Genomic DNA, 23,864 nt, shown 5'->3' with positions numbered 1-23,864 from the left:
GAATAAGTGGTCACAAGTTTGTTGATTTGAAGAGCATAATTGGCATACTGTGTTATGTTCATTTATGATTCCCCTCTTAAAAAGCAGCTCTTGGGTTGTAATTCTCCCCAATATGGCTAACCAAGAAAAGACCTCAACTCAAGAGAAATTATTAGATGCACCTGGTGTGGCTAACCAAGAAAAGACCTCAACTCAAGAGAAATTGTCAGGTGCACCTGGTGCACATACACCATATCTCATAATTATGTGGGATTCACTCTCTATATTAATATTATAGGAGAAGACCCACTTTTTTATGAGAGGGCGAATACTATTTTTTAGTACTCCCGATATATCTAATAATTAGCCCTCAACTTTAGGAAGTGTGAGCCCTTTCCAAACTCCAGCTATCAAGTCGCGTGAGTACCATAGGTGAGATGAAGGAAGAATCGAGCAAGCAGACTTGACATTGTAGGCCCCTTTAGAGTCAAATTTCCATATATATACATTGATTTGTTTTGTTATTAAAAAAAAATTTGGGTCATTTATTCTATTAATAATTTAAAAAAAAATTATATATATGCAAATATAGAGAGTACTAATATTTTGGGTGGCATAACCAAATGTAGAGAGCATCCAATTTAACTTTAGACAACAAATAAAGAGTAAGGAATCTTATCCCTTGGATGAGTGGTTCAACACTCTTATCATTTAAGTGAGGTAGAGTGCTACATTTTTGTGAATGGAGAAAATACCCATGCTTTACTTGCCCATAGTGACGGAATAAAGAAATTATGAATCGTGTAGCCTATAAGTTATTTTAGAGTTTATTATTTTTGAATAGTTTTGAGTGGATTATTTCAAATTATGAATTATTTAAATTCTTTAAGTTACTGTAAAAAAAAATCTTCTAATTTTATTATATTTAAAGAATGCCTAAAGTTAGGAATTATTAATTAAAAAAATTGTTAATAATAATAATAATAATAATAATAATAACAACCATATAGGATAACAAAACTTGGAACTTTTCTTTTAAGGGACATCCAATCCAAGAACGATGCCTGAAAGCCTCTGTTGGCATATTTGATAAGTCCCACTAAAGGATTTGATTCTTGCCCTATTCTAATCAGAATTGAAGATATGTCTACTGATGAGATATTGTGTTGTGAATGCAAGTTAAATGAAAATGAAATGTAAAAAGCTAGCTTAATGGATTTCATTTCAGTTATATTTGTAGTTAAATGGATTCTGTAGTGGAGTAGCTGTACGTTGGAGCTCAATATGAGCAAATGCATGAGTTGTAACAGGGCATCGAATAAAAAATTCCAGAAATTCTCTCTCTCTAAACCTAATTTTCTCTGTAACTCCTTTCCTTTCTTCTAATTCTTCTCACCTTTCCTCTATTTCCTTGTTAAACAATCACACCTTAATTGAGCTTGAGCTTAATGAGTTGAAGTCCAAACATAATGGATCTAAAACTCTTCAAGGATACTAGAGGATACACTTGCGGCAGATGCCGACGACGACTGTACCCAAAGACAAAAAATGTTGCAGGCATCCAATGCCCATCATGCGAAAGAGTTACTTCTAGCAATCCACGTCAAACAAATGAACGAACCAGCAATAATAAGTTAGATGGCAGATTTTCTAGCACAGAATTTTACGTTGTCGCAAAAATCAAGGAGAAATTTTTACGGAGGCATCATCGCGAAGACAGTGATACAGAAAAACCCAAGCCATTGAATTGGAGTCCTTCCCCATTGGAATCATCATCAACTTCTCTATCTTATCCGAGACCGAGAAAGCGTGCGCTGCTTATTGGAGTCACTTATAAGAAATCGAAGCACAAGCTTACGGGAACTGTTAATGATGTCAGGAATATAAGAAGTTTGTTGATCGAAAGTTTCTGTTTCCATCCACAGAGCATCCTCATTCTTACAGGTAATTTGATCAATATTTGATAGATTTTGAAGTGTGTATATGTATATATAATCCAATTCAATTCTAATCTTGCAGCAGCTATGATGAATCAATCTAGTATCATAGATAAGTCGATGCTCATTGGTTTTTATTTCGTGCAGAAGATGAGACAGAACCACATCTAACTCCCACAAAGAAAAACATCGAGATATCCTTAAAATGGCTTGTACAGGATTGCCAGTATGGTGACTCACTGGTGTTTTTTTTCTCCGGCCATGGCTCGCGACAACGGGATTTTAATTTTGATGAACGTGATGGGTTTGATGAAACTATTTGTCCCGTTGATTTCTTGAAAGAAGGAATAATTCTTGATAATTATATTAATTCCACCATTGCTCAGCCGCTTCCTCCAGGCGTCATTCTTCATGCTATTGTTGATTCTTGTTATAGCGGAACGATCCTCGATCTTGTTCATGTTTACAACAGAGAAAAGTATGTTTCACCTTTGTTTTTCTGCAATTAATTTTCTGTTCTTTTAGGAGAATTTAAACCCCAAGATATAGAAAAATATTCAAAATGCACTGATGCTACTAGAAATTTTTGGATTGCGCTTAAAAAAAAGTTGATAGTTCAATTGGTGGAGTGTTCATCTCATATTATAATTTAACTTTATAAGCAAAATAATAATAATAATAATAATAATAATTATAACTTCTATAAAATATATATGGATCGAAGAAAAATGATAATTTTGTTGCTTGAAACAGAAGGCAATGGGAAGATAATAGTCCTCCAAATGGTACACGAAAACATACAAATGGTGGATTTGCAATTTCTATCAGTGCTTGTGAAGATAACCAAATGGCTGCCGATACCGGGGTAAGAGATTCATGCGCTGCAGTATTCATGTATATTTTATCATTCAAACCATTCAATGATTCAATCTTCTTTTATTTTATATAGAAAATTTTTAATTAAAATTAAAGAGTCTTCGGGGATTGCTTCCAAGACTCTACACATTCGAAAAGTGATGTTAATTCTAAATTCCATACATGTGATTGAAACATAATAATAATAATAACAATAGAACAGCCCTGTTGAGTGCTTATTTTCTGTTAAAATGATCGTTGCAGGTTTTCACAGAAAAGGAAAGGAATGGTGCTCTGACTTATATTCTAGTAGAAATTGTGAAGAAACGACCAGGGGCCACATACGGTGACCTACTTGACATGATTCATGAAACCATTGATGCAGTCAATAATAGTGGATCCCTTTTTTCAAAAATCTTAAGATCAAAGTCACACGAAAAGTTATTACAGGTTAATAATTAGTTAGATTCCATTCCATTCACCATCTCTTATGGATATGACATAATAAAAATACAAACAATTTTTCCAGAAATAATCAAGTTTTCGCACAAGCCCTCTAACTTAAATGATCTGTTTTCTATGAAGCCCTTGTATATATAGGTTTCGGTAATAATGAAAATTCAAAGAAATATTGTTCATGATAATACTTTATTGTTTGTCAAGCCACACATTGTGATATGATTTCTGATATATTGCTATTTGATGCGTGCAGAAGCCTCAACTTTCAGCTTCAGAGCCATTTGATGTTATGAGGAAACATTTTATTTTGTAATCATAAAAGTATCACTTACCATTGAGCGTGATAGTCTATTAGTTAACTTAGTGAGATGGCCTTGTCCCACTTGATTTGACTCCCTACACTGGTTAAATATTATCTTTGCTTATGAATGCAATGGAAAGAGGCAATAGATTGTCCAATAATTTGTCTCATTGGATGCTACTTTGAATTCGGTAATAGGTCCCTTCCTATGAGATTAGATTAAATCAAAGACATCAATCGGTGACTCGGACCTTAACCTCAATTTGATTTGAACATTAATCAATTCAAATTGATTGACTACTGTAATCCGCTTAAATATGTAACCTAAATAATCGAATCAATTTACTATCTCTATCCATAGTTATTGGAGAATCCCAATTCTCAAAGGAGATGCCATTGGCCACTTCTTTTAATTGATTGACTAGTATGATGATGGAATTGATTGAATTTTAAACCAATGTGGATGAAAAGCTTTCCCATTAATATGATTCATATTCGGTCGGCCGCCGAATAAAGAGTTGGACATCTGCTTCTCCTTACCTTTTTTTAGTGCTTCTCCTTCCTTTAATAAATAAAAATGAAAAGCTGATTTGATGGAAATATTATCCCTTTTCTTTTAATTTTTTTTATGCGTATTAAATCAGTTTAATGAATTTTCATTTTTAATTTCTTAATATTTTAAATTGAAATGTTCGAGCAATTAAGAATAATGTTCATTTTACCTCTACATTTATTGAGCATGTTTAATTTAATTAATTTTTTACTTTTGAGTTAAATTAATTCTTAAAGTTTTTAGTAAAGTTCAAAATAGCCCAAGAGATTTACGTACAAAATTAAATAAATATTTAATATTTTTTAATTTTTAATAATAAACAATTTTTTAAAAATAATTAATTAAAAACAAAAATAAAAAGATTATTTTATACTCTTATAATTAAATAAATTTATAAAATTAAAATTAAAATTGAAATACAAATTTATTATAATTATAAACAATTCAAATTAAAAGTATAAAAATATTATATTTTTATTTTAATATAACTAATTAAAATTAAAAAATTATAATTAGTGATAATTAACTAAAATTAAAAATGTAAAAAATTTTATTTTCATATTTTCATATAATTAGCTAAAATTAGAAAATGAAAATAATTATAATTATAATTTTTGAAAATTAAAAATATAAAAATCCCTATTTTTATATATTATATAATTCTTAAAATTTAAATTCAAATTAAAATTCATTATAAGTAAAAAATATGAATTAGAATGAAAAGAAAAAGAACTCACGTGCTCCTACAGGTTATGGATATCATACATTAATTTTGGACCAATTTGAACTTTAATGAAAATTTTAGGTGTCAATTTGATTAAAAATAAAAAATAAATTAAATTGAATATATTCAACAAATACTGAGGCAAATTAAACAATAATATTCCATTAATTAATAGTAGATTATCAAAGAATAATTCGATCGCAGGCCTTAAGTCAGTATGAGCAAAATAAAAATGCACCTTTCTTTGTATTGAATGAGAAGGAATACAAGTAAACTAAACAAATGCTGGGCGCTTTCGGATTCAGGAGCACTAAATGGAAGCGGTTAAGCCTGAACACGAATGTTACAGCAATTCAGCACCCACCGTTCGATGAAATTAGTCCAATTTCATGGTATAGCAGCGTTAGAGAAGAAGATAGAGGTAGCCTTATCGGAAATATTGCTCCCAACTCCAAAGATAAGACGCTTGCCAGTGACAGTGATAGGGAGAAATCCAAGTTGAATAGTCACTCAACGACGTCAACAAAAGTTGCAGAGAGTTTGAGACCAAGACAACGTGCACTGCTTGTCGGGGTGACTTACAAGAACTGCAGGTACAAGCTTAAGGGAACTACGAATGATGTCAAGAATATGAGAAATTTTTTGATCGATAGCTTCAGTTTCAATCCACAGAACATCCTCGTTCTCACAGGTGATTAATTTAATCCGTAACCATATAATAGCTTCTAAGATCGAATGTTAATTTAATTGTATAGTAAAGAATGATTTGCAGTTCTAGATGTGGGAGCAAAACGAGTCAAAGCTTATTGGTTTTTATTTATTGCAGAAGATGAGACAGAACCAGATCTAATTCCTACAAAGAAAAACATCTTGATATCCTTAAAATGGCTTGTAAAGGATTGCCGGGCTGGTGACTCACTAGTGTTTTATTATTCCGGCCATGGCTTGCGACAACCGGATTTCGATTCATATAATGATGGGTTTGATGAAACTATTTGTCCAGTTGATTTCTTAACAGAAGGGATGATTCTTGATTATGATATTAATTCCGCCATTGTTCGGCCGCTTCCAAAAGATGTCACCCTTCATGCTATTGTTGATGCTTGTTACTGCGGAACCATCCTCGATCTTCCGTATGTGTACGACAGACAAACGTAAGTTAAGTTGAATCGTATTTCTTTCATAAGATCATGCGTTAATCTATATCTATGGGCCATCCAAATCCGGAAAATAATCAGGAAAAAGAGGAGGAAAAAAAAAATTATACTCAATCAATTAAAAATGTATAAAAAATTTAATCAACTTTAATTTAATGGTATTAAAATTATTTTTAAATTAATAAAATTTTAAGTTTAATTAGAGAAAAGATTTCTGTTCCTTTAAAAAAACTTTTCTGTACTAAAAAAAAATCGTATTTTATTTTATTGTGGGTTGAAATTGCTAATTTTTTTACAGGAAAGCATGGGAAGACAATTACGCTCCAAGTGGTGCCAGGAAACAGACAAACGGTGGGTTAGCAATTTCTATCTGTCGCTGTGTAGATGATCAAATGCTTGCTGATACCTCAGTAAGAGATTTATGTGCATTTTTATAGGTTTATTATTATTATTATTATTATCATAATTAGGAACCCGTGGTTAATTTTATGAGAAAGTGATATTTCTTATTTGTTAATGATTAGTAAATGAAGAATTTTACATTAATATTGTGTAAAAATACTGATGTGAGCAGTGATGGACTTCAGTTAGTAGATCAATTTCATTTGAAATTAAATAAATATATATAAAAATTTTAAAAAAATCATAATTATTCTCGAAGAATTTTCATTTAGAAGTATTGAATAATAGGTCCATTAGCAATACTATCAAATGTATTTTTTTCCAATGTAAATAACTACATAATAATTTATCAAATGATCACCCATTCGATTACATAATCGATTTTTCACAATTTTTATTGAGAAAAATATTATTTCCACCCTTGCAGTTATAACTAGCAAAATCAATAATACCTTTACAAAAGCTTTTTCAAAAGTTTTAGTAGGTTTTGTTGGATTTTTTTTTTTTAAATCTTAGAATAATAAGAATTAAGTAAAAATTGGAGAGAATAGCAAAAGGAACGAAAATGGAGAAAGTTAGGGCAGTGAATGATGAAGGAAGATGGACACTCCTTTGCACGTTAAAAAATTATGAGGCAAAAATAAGCGCTTTTATTTTTTTTTTAAGTGAATTATGAGGTCAAAACAAGTTAAAAATATATAATATAAAAAACAAATGTTTAGAGAAATCAGGTGAAAAAAAATTAAAAAAACTAATATATATTTTCTTTATATAAGCATTAATATTCTTTTATTGTGAAATATTAATAAAGGTTAGTTCAATTAATAAAATTTAATTAATATTTTTATTAAATTGAGAGTTTGAATATTATTAATATTTTTTTTAAATAATATATAAATTTTATTATAAATTTTCAATAAATCTTTGTGCTGAGTCTCTTCTTACTCAAACTTTTCAAAAAAAAAAAAATCATATAATCAAATATATAAAATGTATTTCGAAAGTTTAACCAAGTCATATCAACACTGAATTGGCCACCTTCCGTTTTTTATTTTTAATTAATTTTTTTGTTTCTCATAATCCAATCCAACCATTTTCTTCGGCTTCCTTTTACAATTCTCATCTCTCAAAATCTGTTTCTTCTTCATCTTCCACCTCAAGCTTTATATGTAACATGAAGGATAAATTATAAGAGTTGTTCCTAAATTTTAGGAGTTAAAATAAAAATTTTAAAGAAAATTTTATGTCAATGTGATGAAGAAAGTATATACATATAATTAAGGGGATTTTTTTATTATTAAAACAATGCAACTAATTAATATGATTCTGTTATTACTTCTTTCTTTTCCTTTTTTTTTTTTTTAAAAAAAAAAGACAAATTAGTTATTTAATTTTTTAACACTAATTTGCAGGCATTCAATACAAAGGCAATGAACGGAGTAATGACCTACAATTTGATAGACATTAATCTGAGGTACCCAGGAGTAACATATGGTGACATGCTTGACTTGATGCATGGAAGCATTGAGGAAGCCAACCAAAATGGATGCCTTACCAGCAGGCTCTTAAGAACCTCTTGTCAAAAACCAATACCGGTAAGCTTCTATGCTTATAAATATTTATGCTTCACTTAGTTTGGTGCAAGCCTTAGAATGCACAAATTAACTTAATTATAAATATTGTCATCATTTATTTTTGTTGTACTTTGTTCAAGCACTGGATTTTAATTTGATTCTACATGTTGCTGCTTGATGTTTGCAGAAGCCTGTGCTTTCATCTTCCGAAACCTTTGATGTTTACGGGAAAAACTTCATTTTGTAACTATTAGAGTCCAAGTTGAGTTGGAATTAGGATATTAAATAAAATAGAAAGTTTAGTAAAATTTAAATTATGAAATTTAATAATTAGAGTTTCAAAAGAACTAGATTTTAGTTGTTTAAATATATGATTAGTTGATTAGCTATTATATAGTAGAGAGTTCACAAAGTAGAGAGGTGATGGTTGTATAATTATTTTTCCTTTATGGTGGATATGTTGGTGAAATATACTTATATCGAACCACGTTAAATTCTGTGTTCTTTAATTTATATGTGTAATTTTCATAAGAAGTGGTATCAAAGCCAATAATTTGGCAAAGATAGTGTGGAAATGGTGATCGGTGATTCTCATGGTGCTCTGACACGTGGATAGGAAGAGTCAAGAGATTCCTGGTAGACCCAATGGAGTAGAGACACTCTTCTAGAGAATAGCAAATCGCTAGAGTGGAGACTACTCTGACATAGCTCTTAGAGGTACATTGGTGGAGCAATTAGGGCTCTTGGAGCAAGCCCAATAATTCCAATGTAGAATAGATTCACTTGAAGGAGAGATTATTAGGAATATATAAGTGTGGGATTCCCACGTTAGAAAAAGATGGAGATGAGATGAGTGAGAGACATATAAGTGAAAATGACTCATAGACCCATTGATTTAAAATTTTAAGTCAGACACAGTGTCAAATTCAGATTGTGTTATTTCACCAAGCCCATCAAGAAAAATTCTCGCCATTGTTTTGAGCACCCCAGATCTCTAACAATAACCACGTAGAAAGTTCAAAATCATTCAGATTAATTAGTGGAAATTAATTGGAGAGAAAATTTGTCAGTGAAAAGAGGATTGCAGAAAACTCTCACTTCATTAATTTCCTCTTGGATGATAGTAAGGAAAAGTAGTGTACAAGGTCTGTGAAGACGCCAGGGCGAAAAGGATAATTGCAGCAGTAAGAGAAAGTATGGGACACCGGTTATGGACGGACATAAGTGTGAACCAAATAGCAATGCAACTGATTCCAGGGCTTCTGGCAGTGCTCATCAATTTTCTTGACCACCTCTCGTAGGCTGCTTTTTGGGTCCAGCGCTGTACCTTTGGCAAGCAAGTGGAACACCTGGGCAACAGCAGAGTCGCTTCCAATGGCATTTTCGATGAGCTCTCTAGATTGTGGGAGAGCAACATCACATTTTGGGACAATGATAGAGTTCATGAAGTAGATATAGGATGTTACCTCACTGCCTACTCCAGCATGTAAACGCTCAAAGGCTAATAGGTTCAGAAATGTGGACTCAAAAGCATCATCCACAACTGCAAATGGGAGCTTCAGGACACCACCCTGGAACGAAATGTCTTCGATACTTGTAGTTTTACTTTTGTGAAATCGGATTCCAGATTCGTTGAGATCTGTTGCAGATTGGGTGATGCTTCCTTCATGCTTGCGATCTGTGTCTGTTTGTGATGTGCAACCATCAAGCAGGCTCTGTCGATATGCATCCAAAATATAAAAGCGTTCTCCTAGAGGTGAGAAATTTCTTTTGGGAAAAAGAAACTGAATATAAGCCTGTTGACCAACTCTTTACCCTGCAGGCAGAAAAAATAATTTATTGTTAAGCCGCCAAATGCCGACGTTTAAAAATCTTAATTTTGTAGGCAGTAGTGAAGTATATTAGCTCCTTCAGTGTAAGAATTTTATGTGTACCATAATAAAAGGCACCCCATAGCCTGACTAACACACATGTGGACAGTTTGGATAGAGATGGCCTTAACCTGAACAGTTTCAGCATCGGCCAGCTTGTAAAGAACACACATTGGCAACTGATTTTCAAGTTTCAACATATCACGAACAATATGGGTCATCATATTGAGCATCCCATGCTCACTGAAGACGGGATCATTGGAAGCGTAGTGATCGAATCTTCGAGAAGGGAAGTGAAAGATTTCCAGCAAGAAACAGCCATCAAGGATCATCAGTTGAATGAACTTATCATCTTGCCACTTCTCATGATCAAGCTGATCATAGGAGTCTTTTAAATCTTGCACCATTGTTTTGAAAGTTTCAACAATGGACTCAATGGATTTATTTGACCTCCTAAGAAAATGAAGAAGTGCTCCGTGTTTCTGCTCCTCCATAGGCTCCAAATATTGGGTTTTTTACCAAAAATGGGTAATCAAAAACGAAATTTTACTAAAATAGGCGAGTTTAAAATTAATTATCAAAAATGGGTGAATTGTGTTGAGTTGGACGGACTAAGTGCGAGACGCTAACTATAATAACGTTTTTAAGGTCCGGACGATATTTATAATAGCGTCGGGATAAAAAACTTGAAAGGAAAGCTGGACGCTATTCAAAATAGCGTCCAGCTTTTCTTTAAATAATAAAAAATTAATTAAAAAAAAATAATTAAAGGTTAAACGCTATTTACAGCAACGTCCAATTTTTTTTTAATTTTTAATTATTTTATTTTATTTTTTAAATAAAATATAAATATTATTTTAATAAATAAAATTATAATATTTAATAATATATTATAATATTTTTATTATAAATTTTTTTTTTAATTTAAAATTAAATTAAAATTTAATAAAATTAAAAATTAAAATTAAAAAAATAAATAATTAAAAAGTTTGAGAAAAATTGGACGCTACTCAAATTGGATGCTACTATAAGTAGCGTCCAATTTTTCTTTAAATTTTTAATTATTTTAATTTATATTTTAAATAAATTAAAAATATTATTTTAATAAATAAAATAATAATATTTTTATTATAAATATTATTTTTTAATTTAAAATTAAATTAAAATTTAATGAAATAAAAATTAAAATTAAAAAAATAAATATAATATTTATAATATATTTATTATAAATATTTTTTAATTATAATATATAAATATTATTTATAATATATTTATTATAAATATTATTTTTTGATTTATATTTTAAATAAATTAAAAATATTATTTTAATAAATAAAATCATAATATTTAATATTATACATTATAATATTTTTATTATAAATATTATTTTTTAATTTAAAATTAAATTAAAATTTAATGAAATAAAAAATTAAAATTAAAAAAATAAAAAATAAATAATAATAATTATTATTAATAAAATAATTAAAAATTAAAAAAAGTTTTCACTTTTTCTTAAATTTTTTTAATTATTTATTTTTTTAATTTTAATTTTTTATTTTATTAAATTTTAATTTAATTTTAAACTAAAAAATAATATTTATAAGAAAAATTTAAAATATATAATATTAAATATTATAATTTTATTTATTAAAATAATATTTTTAATTTATTTAAATATAAAATAAAATAATTAAAAATTTAAAGAAAAATTAAACGCGTCCAATTTTTCTTAAACTTTTTAATTATTTATTTTTTTAATTTTAATTTTTTATTTTATTAAATTTTAATTTAATTATAAATTTAAAAAATAATATTTTATAATAAAAATATTATAATATATATTATTAAATATTATAATTTTATTTATTAAAATAATATTTATATTTTATTTTAAATATAAAATAAAATAATTAAAAATTAAAAAAAAGTTGGAGGCCACTAATTTTTTTTAATTAATTTTTTATTATTTAAAGGAAAGCTAGACGCTATTTTGAATAGCGTCCAGCTTTCCTTTCAAACTTTTCATCCCGATGCTATTATAAATAGCGTTCGGACTTTAAAAACGCTATTATAAATAGCGTTCGGACTTTAAAAACGCTATTATAATTAGAGTTTCGCACTCAGCCCGTCCAACTCAGTACAATTCATCCCTTTTTGGTAATTAATTTTAAACTCACCTGTTTTGGTAAAATTTCGTTTTTGATTACCCCTTTTTGGTAATTAACCCCCAAATATTCTTCCCCATGGTAGTAAAGACCTAAGGTCCATAGGGGTGTGCAAACGGTCAGTTCGGTTTCGAACTGAACAGAACCGATAAAATCGAGAACCGAAAATTGAAAATAAAAAATTTTAAAAATCTAACCAAATTGATTAATAAGAGAAAATCAAACCGAATCGAACTGATAAATAATAGTTTGGCTCGGTTTTAAACCGATCAAACCGAAATTTATAAAATTTCATATTTTTAACATTAAATCTAAATAATAAAACATAAAAAAAAATAGAAATCAAAACTAAAAAATCTTAAGGTTCGGTTCGGTTCGATTCGATTTGATTCGGTTTTCTTTGATTTCCTATATATATATATTAATAATTTCGGTTTAGTTCGTTTTTTTTTTATTTTTTATGAAAATAACCGAATCGAATCAATTAACTGAAATGATCAAAATTATAAACTAAACCGAACTGAATTGAATCAATTCGATTCGATTTTTCGGTTTAAACTGAAAACTGCTCTCCCTCCCCTACCTAAGGAGACTACCTCAGGCCTGTAAGCTGCTTTGCTTAAATGACTGATGCAGGCAGGTACTCTGTAGATAGACCTCTTTTTCCAGCGCTCCATCTCCTTGGAAGTGTCAACATTCTTGAGATTTTCTTTAATTTCATGCACCCATTTCTCCATTTCTGCCATTTATTGCTCTTTGATTAATCTGGAAGCTATATATTGTACTAGAAATGTTAGCCAATATTTTGCTAATTTGAAGATATAAAATAATTTATCTTTCTTTTAGAAAGAAATGATATATATAAAATCAAATTCTGTTCTTTCTTTTTAATAATGATAAAAGAAAAAAAAGGTGCTTCTTTTCTTGGCAGAAGTGAAATCTTCATGTTTACTAAAGAGAAGCTTTTCCACTGTTGTATTTCCTTTTCATCACACTTGTTGATTAAAAGGAGAGAAGCAAACGATTTTACATTTTGACTGATGAATCAATCAAGAACCGAGAACAAGAGAATCTTTTGGTTGCTTCATGATTGTTAATTATTATTTGGTAACCAAAGAAAAAATAAAATGTGCAATTCTACAAGAATTTCTATACAATTGTGCCTTTTATAGCAAGAACTTCCCTCGAGTAATGCTCAAGAAAACAATGCTTTAATCGGCAACGATTATGTTTAGGATAGAAATCACATCACAAAATGTTAATGTTAAGAGAATGAAAACATTTTCAGGAGTGAAATCTCAATTTTAAATTTTCGGAGTCTGAAAAAAAAAAGTTAATTTTCAAAGTAGTGTACGACAAGGTCAGGTCCAATTTAGCATGTAACTTGTAAGCCTCTCGATTCAAGCTTGGTGAGGTTTCTGAAAGACCAAAACCTTTACCAAGCTCATGTATGTTTAGGCCCAATCAGGTGGTTGATGGATCCCATAAATAGCTTTGTTAGATAGACCAACTAAAAATTAAACTATTTGGTTGAAAGCCACTAAAATTACTTAATTTAAACCCTAAAATGCTATAATTTTGCAAATTAAAGGAAAGGGAGAAAAAACAATATATTGAAGGGATTGATGCAATTAATCCAGTTAAACTAGAATTTGATAAAATCAATATGTAGTCAAAAAGCAGTAGTAACTGGAAAAAAAAGAAATTAATCAATGTAAAGAATGCACCAAATAAAGAGAAGTGCATCCGATTCTTCTCCTTTCTTTATAAGGTGGAAGAATAAAGATACGAATCAGAATAAAAGGAGACATAAACTGTAATCAAAGAAACAAATGTCTAAGAAATATGATTCCATTATAGCATTGGACTTATGAGAATATAGATATTTCAAGGCAATCCGAAATCTAGAAAAGAAGATCCAATGCATTTCTAGATAACTAAAACTTTGATTCTTTTACAGATTGTGGAAGTGTCAATCCATTCTGTAAACAATAACAGAATGGAAAATTTTTCCAGAAGCTTATGTTTGCTGTTAAAGTTCTGGAGACGAATCTATTAATTGATATTTAACATGCCAGGAGCTTAATGAATGATTAGAGAATTATTCTCTAATTTATCTTGTGACGAAAACAGTTGGAATCTTACGTTTTCACTGTTAAAGATTAGTTGTTTTCAATTTTGTTTACTGCAAATTGTATATACGTGTAGAAGAGGAGCTCTACATAAAGAATTGAATTTAACAAAAAAAAAAACATCCAGAACCCCACGAAATTTTAAAATTGACTACTTTACAAAAAAAAAATATATCATTTTATAGAAACTTAATTAAATAAATTTTGAAATTTCATTAATTTTTATAATAAATTTTATTTTAAATTAAATAATCATAGAATATACCTAATAATAAATATACTTTGATTCATCTGTTATGCTGACACCTTCTAGAAGTTGCTGAACAATGGTGGAATTAATATAATTATCAACAATCATTCCTTCTTTAATGAAATCAACTGGAAAATTTTTATTCGTGGGGCATTAATTATATATATATATATATGAGTAAATTAAATTCCAACCGCCTCTTTCTTTAAACTCTCTTTTCTTTCTTTTTTCTTGAGATTTTTTGAGTAGCCATCGGTGAATATTTTCATCGTCCTCTATTTATTTTTGATTTAGTATTTTTTTATAAGGTACTTTGCTTTATTATTTGTGTAAGAATGTAATAATAAGAAATATATATTTTTCTTTTTGTGAGTATATCAAAGATTAATAGTGTTCAAATCAGGCTCACAAAAAATATTATGGAGTTGAATAGTGATAGATTACACCAAGTGGAGCGTAATTCTTACTGAATAGCTAAATTAAATTCTCTATTAATGTGATCAGATTCTTTCAATTAAGATAATTACTATTATATTTTGTGTAAATAATTTATCTTAAATTTTTATATAAAAAATGGTAATAGTATTAAATTTTGTGCATCGAATTTATATTATGTCTCTGTTTAATAAAAGGTTTATCTTTTATTTTCTAATATATATATATATATAAAAGAAATGATTGGACAGGAGATTTAAATTTGATTTTAGTATAATTTATGTTAATGAAAATTAACTTATTGTCTACGCAATTATATATAAAATTTAATTTTTTTTTTATTAAACTCAAAATTATTACATATAATTCAAAATTAATATATGAATAATATAATTTTAAGGAAGTCAATCAAAGTAATCTGATTGGTCAGTCTCTACCTTTAAGGTATATGGAGTAAGATGTCTGGAGTTCAAGTCTTTTCATCTATCAAGGCTATCTCCTACTATTGTAAAGCCCATTAATTATTACCCTATTGATTGTTGTGTCTTTATTAACTCTAAAAAATATATACTTTAAGGAAATAACTTTTGGAATTTGGATTATTTACTTTTTTATTGTTATTATTTCTTTCTTTTTTGTTTTATTAATTTTATATTGATTTCCTTCTAAATAAATCACTTGTAAAAAAAAAAATTCAATTGAATTCTTACTGTCATACTTATTTATATTTTTTAAAATAATATTTTTAAATAAAAAATTGACAAAAAATAAATTAAATGAGGTACTAATTTGTATAAAATATTTAGAATATTTATTAATGTTTTATTATTTTAGCCTATTTTTATTTTATTTATTAATATTTAGTCTGATTTATTTGCTTTTGTTAATTTTATGTAAATTAATTTCATTTTTGGCACTTCTGATCACTTGAAGACTATTTGCATTAAATTTTTTGAGGCCTATTCATTAGTTGACGTCAGTTCGGTTGAACTTTATCTCTTGTGATATGTTTTGAGGCCTAAAAGTGCTGGGTTGCTTTTAGAGGATATCGTCCCGTCTTATGTATTTTTTTTTTTTAATAAGTAATTAATTTTATTAAAATTAAAAAGTTAGGAAAAACTTAGTAAACCCAATTAAACTAAGGCAGAAATCCAGAAGATGCGAAATGAAGACTAAAATTTCACCGATTAGAGGGATCTTTGGCCAGCCACACTCTCCCAACGGCAAAATTGATACTCTCAACGACGATGCTTTTGAAGACTTCGGATGACCTGGGAAAGGGATCATAACCTTGCAGCCTTAGTAGTAACGACGATGCTTTTGAATATTTTGTAAGACTTGGGAGAGGGATCATAACCTTGGAGCCTTAATAGTTTTTCTCTTTTTACCTTATTTATTTTAATTTTAGTAGGATAAATTTTATGTATGTTGGATCAATTAAATTGGTTTTAATTTTTATGCTACGCTGAACAAAATGTTTATTTAAGGTATTTTAATGTAGTCTGAAATTTTATTTAATTTAATTTATTTAGTTTGATTTTCATTATTAATGCAGTATTTTATTGTTGATCTTAGGCTACGTTTAGTAGAATACAATGTAATGTAATTAAAATTATAATGTAATTGTCATTAAATTTCTTTATTTTGTTACAAAATAAAAATATAAGAAATGTAATGTAATGATAATTTTTATTTTAATATTTAATTTATTTATAATGTTAATAAGAAGTGATAATGGTTGTAGTGATTGATAATCAAGTAGTAGCACTGGTTAAGTAGTAGTGGTGGTGGCAACAACAATAGTTAAATGGTGGTGGTGGCAGCAAGGTAGGGTAGTGGTGGTGATAGTGTTCAGGTAATAGTAAATGTGACAATAGCTAAGTGGTGATAACGGTGATCAAATGATGATATTAATAGAATGGTGGTTGTGATAGTGGTGGTGGTGGTGATGATAGAGTAGGAGCAGTGATGATATTATTAACAATAAATAAAAAACCAAAACAAATAATTAGGTTTATATTTATTTTTATATGTAATGACTATATTATTTTAATTATAATTAATTACATTATGTAATTATCATTTCTTTATATTAAATTTTTCTGTGTTACCAAATAACGTATTCAAATATATATATAATCGCGATTACATTACAATTTTAATTGTGCCGTATCATATATAGCCTTAATACTATTGGATATCAACCTTCATGGTATTTGATTAATTTAGATTGGGAAGGGAAATTGAGATTTGAGAATAACAATAAACTTCATAAAAATAATAGTTGAAGTAGGAATAAAAGACTTGACCTACAGAAATTTTTATTGAATAATCACATGACCTAATTAATTAGTTAGAATTTGCTATTTTTATTGGTAGATACATGGTAAATTTACATGTGGGTCGTGCGGGTATTTTCAATTTTCTTAAAACTATTAATAAAATAAATAATAAGAATATAATATTAAAAATTAGAAAACATATAAAATTAAAAAAATATTAAATTTTAAAAAATATCTTGTAAATATTTATAAAAAATTTTGTTTATCATTGTACGTTCCTTTAAACACGTCAAGGAATTGTAGTATGAATCGTCAGTATTAAATAATAGTACTTCACTAAAAATAAAAAAAATTAATTTTTTTTTCGATTTTAGAAATATAAGATAAGGTATATGTGTGCAATTAATAATCTCTCTCAAATATAAACCTAAAATATTTTTTTATAACAAATTAAATTACTTGAACTTGTTATGATTTTTCAAATAACAATGACCTCAAAAAGAGAAAAAAAAATATTTTTTTAAATGAGAAAAATTTATAACGACCTAGTCTATTATAAATTTAAATAAAAAAAAATAATATTATTGCTCATTTGATTTTCTTGACTTTGTAATTCAGCGATTAGTTACACACCTTTGCAGTGAAGCTGATCTGATGCTTTTATGATTACAAACTAAAATGTTTCTTTGTAGCATCAAATGGTTCTGAAGCTGAAAGTTGAGGCTCCTGCACACATCAAATAGCAATATATCAGAAATCATATCACAATATGTGGCTTGACAAACAATAAGGTATTATGATGAAAAAATTTTCTTTGAATTCATTATTACTGAAACCTATACAATTGGGTTTCATAGAAAACACATTTAAGTTACGAGGGCTTAATAGCTAAAAGCCATCATGTTCAGATGCTTAAAACTTGATTTTCTGGAAAAATTGTGTGCATTTTTATATCTTTCACAAGAGACGATGAATAGAAAGGAATCTAATTGACCTGTAATAACTTGCCGTATAATATTGATCTTAAGACTCTTGAAGCCAGGCATCCACTGTCATTGACTTCATCAATGGTCTCATGTATCAGGTCAAGTAGGCGACCGTATGTTAATCCTGGGAAGTTCTTCACAATTTCTATTAGAATACAGGTCAGAGCACCATTCATTCCCTTTTCTGTGAAAGCCTGAAAGGTCATATCCAACAGGGTTGTTTTAGTGAATCATTGAATGGTTTGAATAACAGAATATACATGAATGCAATGCATGAATCTCTTACCATGGTATCGGCATCCATTTGGTTATCTTCACAAGCACTGATAGAAATTGCTACTCCACCACTAGTATGTTTCCTTGTACCATATGGAGGGCTATTATATGTCCATTTTCCTCTGTTTCAAACAACAAAATTAACATTTTCGATTCATTTATATCCTATTGAAGTTATAACTTTTTTATTTTTGAAATTAGATTATTACAATATGTGATAAATACTCCACCAATTGAACGCAACCTAAAACAATAGAAAATTAATTACAGAAAAGCAAAGGTGAAACTTACCTTTCTCTGTCGTAAACATAGACAAGATCGAGGATCGTTCCGCTGTGACAAGCATCAGCAATAGCATGAAGAGTGACCCCTTTAGGAAGCGGCCAAACAATAGTGTTATTAATATCATTAGCAAGAATCAGTCCTTCTTTAATGAAATCAACTGGACAAATAGTTTCTTCAAACCCATCCCATTCCTCCAAATTGAGATCTGGTCGTCGCAAGCCAAGGCCGGAGAAATAAAACACCAGAGAGTCACCAGCCTGGCAATCATGAACAAGCCATTTTAAGTATATCTTGATGTTTTTCTTTGTAGGAGTTAGACCTGGTTCTTTCTCATCTTCTGCACTAAATAAAAACCAATAAGCTTTTACTCATATGTGCTACTACGTCTAGAGCAGCAAATCATTCTTTACAATTAAATTTACATCCGGTGTTTGAAAGCTATTATATATGTAAGTACGGATTAAATTAATTACCTGTGAGAACGATGATGTTCTGTGGATTGAAACCGAAGCTATTGATCAATAAATTTCTCATATTCTTGACATCATTCACAGTTCGCTTAAGCTTGTACTTGCTGTTCTTGTAAGTCACCCCGACAAGCAGTGCCCGTTTTCTTGGTCTCGGCTTATGTTCGTACGACGATAGTACTGACGAATCTAAAGGAGAATAATTGCAAGTCAATGATGAGTTGGTAAGTTTTTCACTAACTCTTTCGCGTGCTATGCATTGGATTTCTGCAACATTTGTTGTCACTGAGCATCTTCTGCAAATGTTTGGTTTTCGATTCAACTTGGATTCCTCCCCATCAGGGTCATAGGCAGGCGTCTTATCTTTGTAGTTGAGAGCAATATTTCCAATAAGGCTACCTCTATCTTGTTCTCTAACGCAGCTACTGGATCCCTCATTCCCTGGATTTGGACTAATTTCATGGCAAGGTGGGCACTGAATTGCTGTAACATTCGTATTCAGGCTCAATCGCTTCCATTTTGTGCGTCTCAATCCGATTGCGTCCAGCATTTGTTTAGTTCACTTGTATTTCTTCTCGTTCAATGCAAACAACTACTATAAAGGCGATTTTCATTTTGTCTCATACTGACTTGAGGCCTTCGATCGAATTATTCGCTGATAATCTACTATTAATTAATTGCTCAGAACATTTCATGTTAAAAATATTAAGAAATTAAAAATGAAAATTCATTAATCGATTAGAAAAAAAAGTTATTTCCATCAAATCAGTTTTTCATTTTTATTTATTAAAGTAAGGAGAAGCAGATGCCCAAATCCTTTTTCGGTGGCCGACCGAATGTGAATCATATTAATGGGAAAGCTTTTCATCTACATTGGTTTGAAATTCATGATCGTACTAATCAATCAAGTAAATTTTCTGAAAGAAGTGAGTAACTAAGAAGTGGCCAATGGCATCTGCTTTGAGAATTGGGATTCTCCAATACCTATGGACAGAGGTAGTAAATTGATTCGATTATTTCATATTACAAATTATTTTGAAACTACTTTTAGATATATTTATAATAATACAAACAGACAATTAAATAGCTAGACTAATTTATTTAGTTAAACTAAAACTGAGCCCAATCTAATACTTTCTCAGTTTTAGTTAAATTTTAAATTTGGGCTTAGTTTTATAGCCCAAAACTCACAATGAAATTCAAGCAGAGTTCAAGATTTCAAACCAATCAATTATTTATTAAAAAACAATTCATTTGCATATTGTCATAACATATTTTTCTTGTATATTGTTTAAGCACTAGATTTTAATATGATTCCTTATGTTGCTGCTTCATGTTTGCAGAAGAAGCATCCACTTTCATCATCCGAGCCATTTGATGTTTACAGGAAACACTTCTTGTAACCACCAGAATGTTAAAAATCATGCAGATTAGCGGAAATCAATTGGAAAGAAGTTAGTCACTGAACAGAGAATTGCAGAAATTTTGACATTAGGAAAAAGCTTAGCTCTCACTTCATTTGCCTCGTGGATGATAGTAAGGAAAAATAGTGTAAAAGGTCTGTGAAGATGCCAGGGCGAAAAAGATAATTGCAGCAGTAAGAGAAAGTATGGGACACCGGTTATGGACATAAGTGTGAACCAAATAGCTACGCAACTGATTCCAGGGCTTCTGGCAATGCTCATCAATTTTCTTGACCACCTCTCGTAGGCTGCTTTTTGGGTCCAGCGCTGTACCTTTGGCAAGCAAGTGGAACACCTGGGCAACGGCAGAGTCGCTTCCAATGGCATTTTCGATGAGCCCTCTAGATTGTAGGAGAGCAACGTCACTTTTTTGGACAATGATAGAGTCCATGAAGTAGATATAGGATGTTACCTCACTGCCTACTCCAGCATGTAAACGCTCAAAGGCTAATAGGTTCAGAAATGTGGACTCAAAAGCATCATCCACAACTGCAAATGGGAGCTTCAGGACACCACCCTGGAACGAAATGTCTTTGATGCTTGTAGTTTTACTTTTCTGAAATTGGATTCCAGATTCGTCAAGATCTGTTGCAGATTGGGTGATGCTTCCTTCATATTTGCGATCTGTATCTGTTTGTGATGCTCAACCATCAAGCAGGCTCTTTCGATATGCATCCAAAATATGCAAGTGTTCTCCTAGAGGTGAGAAATTTCTTTTGGGAAAGAAGAAACTGAATATAAGCCTGTTGACCAACTCTTTACTCTGCATACAGAAAAAAATAATTTATTGTTAAGCCTCCAAATGCCGACGTTTGAAAATCTTAATTTTGTAGGCAGTAGTGAAGTATGTTAGCTCCTTCAGTGTAAGAATTTTATGTGTACCATAATAAAAGGAACCCCATAGCCTGACTAACACACATGTGGACAGTTTGGATAGAGATGGCCTCAACCTGAACAGTTTCAGCATCGGCCAGCTTGTAAAGAACATACATTGGCAACTGATTTTCAAGTTTCAACATATCACGAGCAATATGGGTCATCAAATTGAGCATCCCATGCTCACTGAAGACGGGGTCATTGGAAGCGTAGTGATCGAATCTTCGAGAAGGGAAGTGAAAGATTTCCAGCAAGAAACAGCCATCAAGGATCATCAGTTGAATGAACTTATCATCTTGCCACTTCTCATGATCAAGCTGATCATAGGAGTCTTTTAAATCTTGCACCATTGTTTTGAAAGTTTCAACAATGGTGTCAATGGATTTATTTGACCTCTTAAGAAAATGAAGAAGTGCTCGGTGTTTGTGCTCCTCCATAGGCTCCAAATATTCTTCTCCATGGTAGTAAGGACCTAAGGAGACTACCTCAGGCCTGTAAGCTGCTTTGCTTAAATCACTGATGCAGACAGGTACTCTGTAGATAGACCTCTTTTTCCAGCGCTCCATCTCCTTGGAAGTGTCAACATTCTTGAGATTTTCTTTAATTTCATGGACCCATTTCTCCATTTCTGCAATTAATTGCTCTTTGACTAATCTGGCAGCTATACAGTGTACTAGAAATTCCAGCCAATATTTTTGCTAATTTGAAGATATGAAACGCTTTATCTTTCTTTTGGAAAGAAATGATATATATAAAATCAAATTCTGTTCTTTCTTTTTAATAATGATAAAGAAAAAAAAAAAAAGGTGCTTCTTTTCTTGGCAGAAGTGAAAGCTTCATGTTTACTAAAGAGAAGCTTTTCCTCTGTTGTATTTCCTTTTCATCACGCTGGTTAATTAAAAGAAGAGAAGAAAACGATTTTACATTTTGACTGATGAATCAATCAAGAACCGAGAACAAGAGAATCTTTTGGTTGCTTCATGATTGTTAATTATTATTTGGTAACCAAAGAAAAAATAAAATGTACAATTCCACCAGAATTTCGACACAATTGTGCATTTTACAGCAAGAACTTCCCTCGTGTAATGCTCAAGAAAACAATGCTTTATTCGGCAATGGTTATGTTTAGGATAGAAAACACATCACAAAATGCTTATGTTAAAAGATAGAAAACATTTTCAGGATTGTAAAATCTCAATTTCAAATTTTCAGATTCAAGAAAAAAAAAGGTTAATTTTAAAAGTAGTGCACGACAGAGTCAAGTCCAATTTAGCATGGAACTTGTAAGCCTCTATTCAAGCTTGGTGAAGTTTCTGAAAGACCAAAACCTTTAGCAAGCTCATGCATGTTTAGGCCCAATTAGGTGGCTCATGGATCCCCCATAAATGGCTTTATTAGATAGACCAATTAAAAATTAAACTATTTGGTTGAAAGCCACTAAAATTACTTAATTTAAACCCCAAAATGCTATAATTTTGCAAATTAAAGGAAAGGGAGGAGAAAAAAAAAAAAATTATATATATATATATATATATATATATATATATATATATATATATATATATATATATATATATATATATATATTGAAGGGATTGATGCAATTAATCCACTTAAACTAGAATTTGATAAAATCAATATGTAGTCAAAAAGCGGTAGTAACTGGAAAAAAAAGAAATTAATCAATGAAAAGAATGCACCAAATAAAGAGAAGTGCATCCGATTCTTCTCCTTTCTTTATAAGGTGGAAGAATAAAGATACGAATCAGTGTAAAAGGAGACATAAACTGTAATCAAAGAAACCAATGTCTATGAAATATGATTCCATTATAGCGTTGGACTTATGAGAATATAGATATTTCAAGGCAATCCGAAATCTAGAAAAGAAGATCCCATGCATTTCTAGATAACTAAAACTTTGATTCTTTTACAGATTGTGGAAGTGTCAATCCATTATGCGTCGCGGGGTACATTTATGGATATTATTCAACTTGTTTTTTCAAGAGTTCTGAGGAGCTCAAAACGCTCAGAGACAATTTTTTTAATAAGCTTTATAAAAAAATACTTTATAGGCTTAACATCACATTCAAATCAAAATCTTAAAGTAATAGATTTATAATCCTCCCACTTTTACGTCTTTTCATCCATCTCATCTCAATGTAAGAATTCTAAGACTTGTATATTCTTAATATTTTTTTCATTTAGTTTTGATCTCACAATTTTAGAAAAAATTAGGGTTGCTTGGATGAGTTCTTACTCAACAATATTCTGATCAGGTAGCATCAAAAAAATTTTCTCAGGAATAAAGTATTGTCTGTTGATGAATGGTTCATAAGAAAAAAAAAAAAAAAAAAGATTTTGAATCATTTTTTAACACGATAGTTAATGAAATAATAAAATGACAAAGAATGTCACATCCATTATTATAAGACGCA

General features: G+C 29.8%; 3 protein-coding genes and 2 pseudogenes across 4 annotated transcripts; 2 read left to right on the top strand and 3 right to left on the bottom strand.

Moving 5' to 3' along the window:
• Positions 1–1,187: 1,187 nt before the first annotated feature.
• Positions 1,188–3,597, top strand: LOC110667545 (metacaspase-1). 2 transcript variants are annotated; one of them, XM_021828407.2, is made up of 5 exons: positions 1,188–1,923; positions 2,064–2,394; positions 2,673–2,781; positions 3,036–3,221; positions 3,484–3,597. In XM_021828407.2, exons 1-5 carry the CDS (start codon positions 1,449–1,451, stop codon positions 3,541–3,543), a joined length of 1,161 nt encoding a protein of 386 aa, XP_021684099.2. In that variant the 5' UTR covers positions 1,188–1,448; the 3' UTR covers positions 3,544–3,597. The 2 variants fall into 2 exon arrangements, with proteins under 2 accessions (XP_021684099.2, XP_021684098.2); XM_021828406.2 differs by having other exon boundaries at positions 1,193–1,923; positions 2,670–2,781.
• A 1,397-nt stretch (positions 3,598–4,994) lies between these two features.
• Positions 4,995–8,358, top strand: LOC131168761 (metacaspase-1-like). The gene is made up of 5 exons (XM_021828405.2): positions 4,995–5,499; positions 5,635–5,962; positions 6,264–6,375; positions 7,780–7,962; positions 8,129–8,358. The coding sequence occupies exons 1-5, from the start codon at positions 5,091–5,093 to the stop codon at positions 8,186–8,188; spliced, it is 1,092 nt and encodes a 363-aa protein (XP_021684097.2). The 5' UTR covers positions 4,995–5,090; the 3' UTR covers positions 8,189–8,358.
• Positions 8,359–9,022: 664 nt separating this feature from the next.
• On the bottom strand, positions 9,023–12,901 carry LOC110667515 (UPF0481 protein At3g47200-like; annotated as a pseudogene).
• A 5,724-nt stretch (positions 12,902–18,625) lies between these two features.
• On the bottom strand, positions 18,626–19,640 carry LOC110667516 (metacaspase-1-like). The gene is made up of 2 exons (XM_058150643.1): positions 19,097–19,640; positions 18,626–18,960 (listed from the first exon to the last, which is right to left on the bottom strand). Exons 1-2 carry the CDS (start codon positions 19,638–19,640, stop codon positions 18,626–18,628), a joined length of 879 nt encoding a protein of 292 aa, XP_058006626.1.
• Positions 19,641–20,451: 811 nt separating this feature from the next.
• On the bottom strand, positions 20,452–22,776 carry LOC110667542 (UPF0481 protein At3g47200-like; annotated as a pseudogene).
• Positions 22,777–23,864: the final 1,088 nt, after the last annotated feature.

This window comes from Hevea brasiliensis, chromosome 8, assembly GCF_030052815.1.
Source record: "Hevea brasiliensis isolate MT/VB/25A 57/8 chromosome 8, ASM3005281v1, whole genome shotgun sequence".
Classification (NCBI taxonomy): Eukaryota; Viridiplantae; Streptophyta; class Magnoliopsida; order Malpighiales; family Euphorbiaceae; genus Hevea; species Hevea brasiliensis.
Note: the sequence above shows the minus strand (reverse complement) of the source record. Positions and strands in the feature narration are given on the sequence as shown.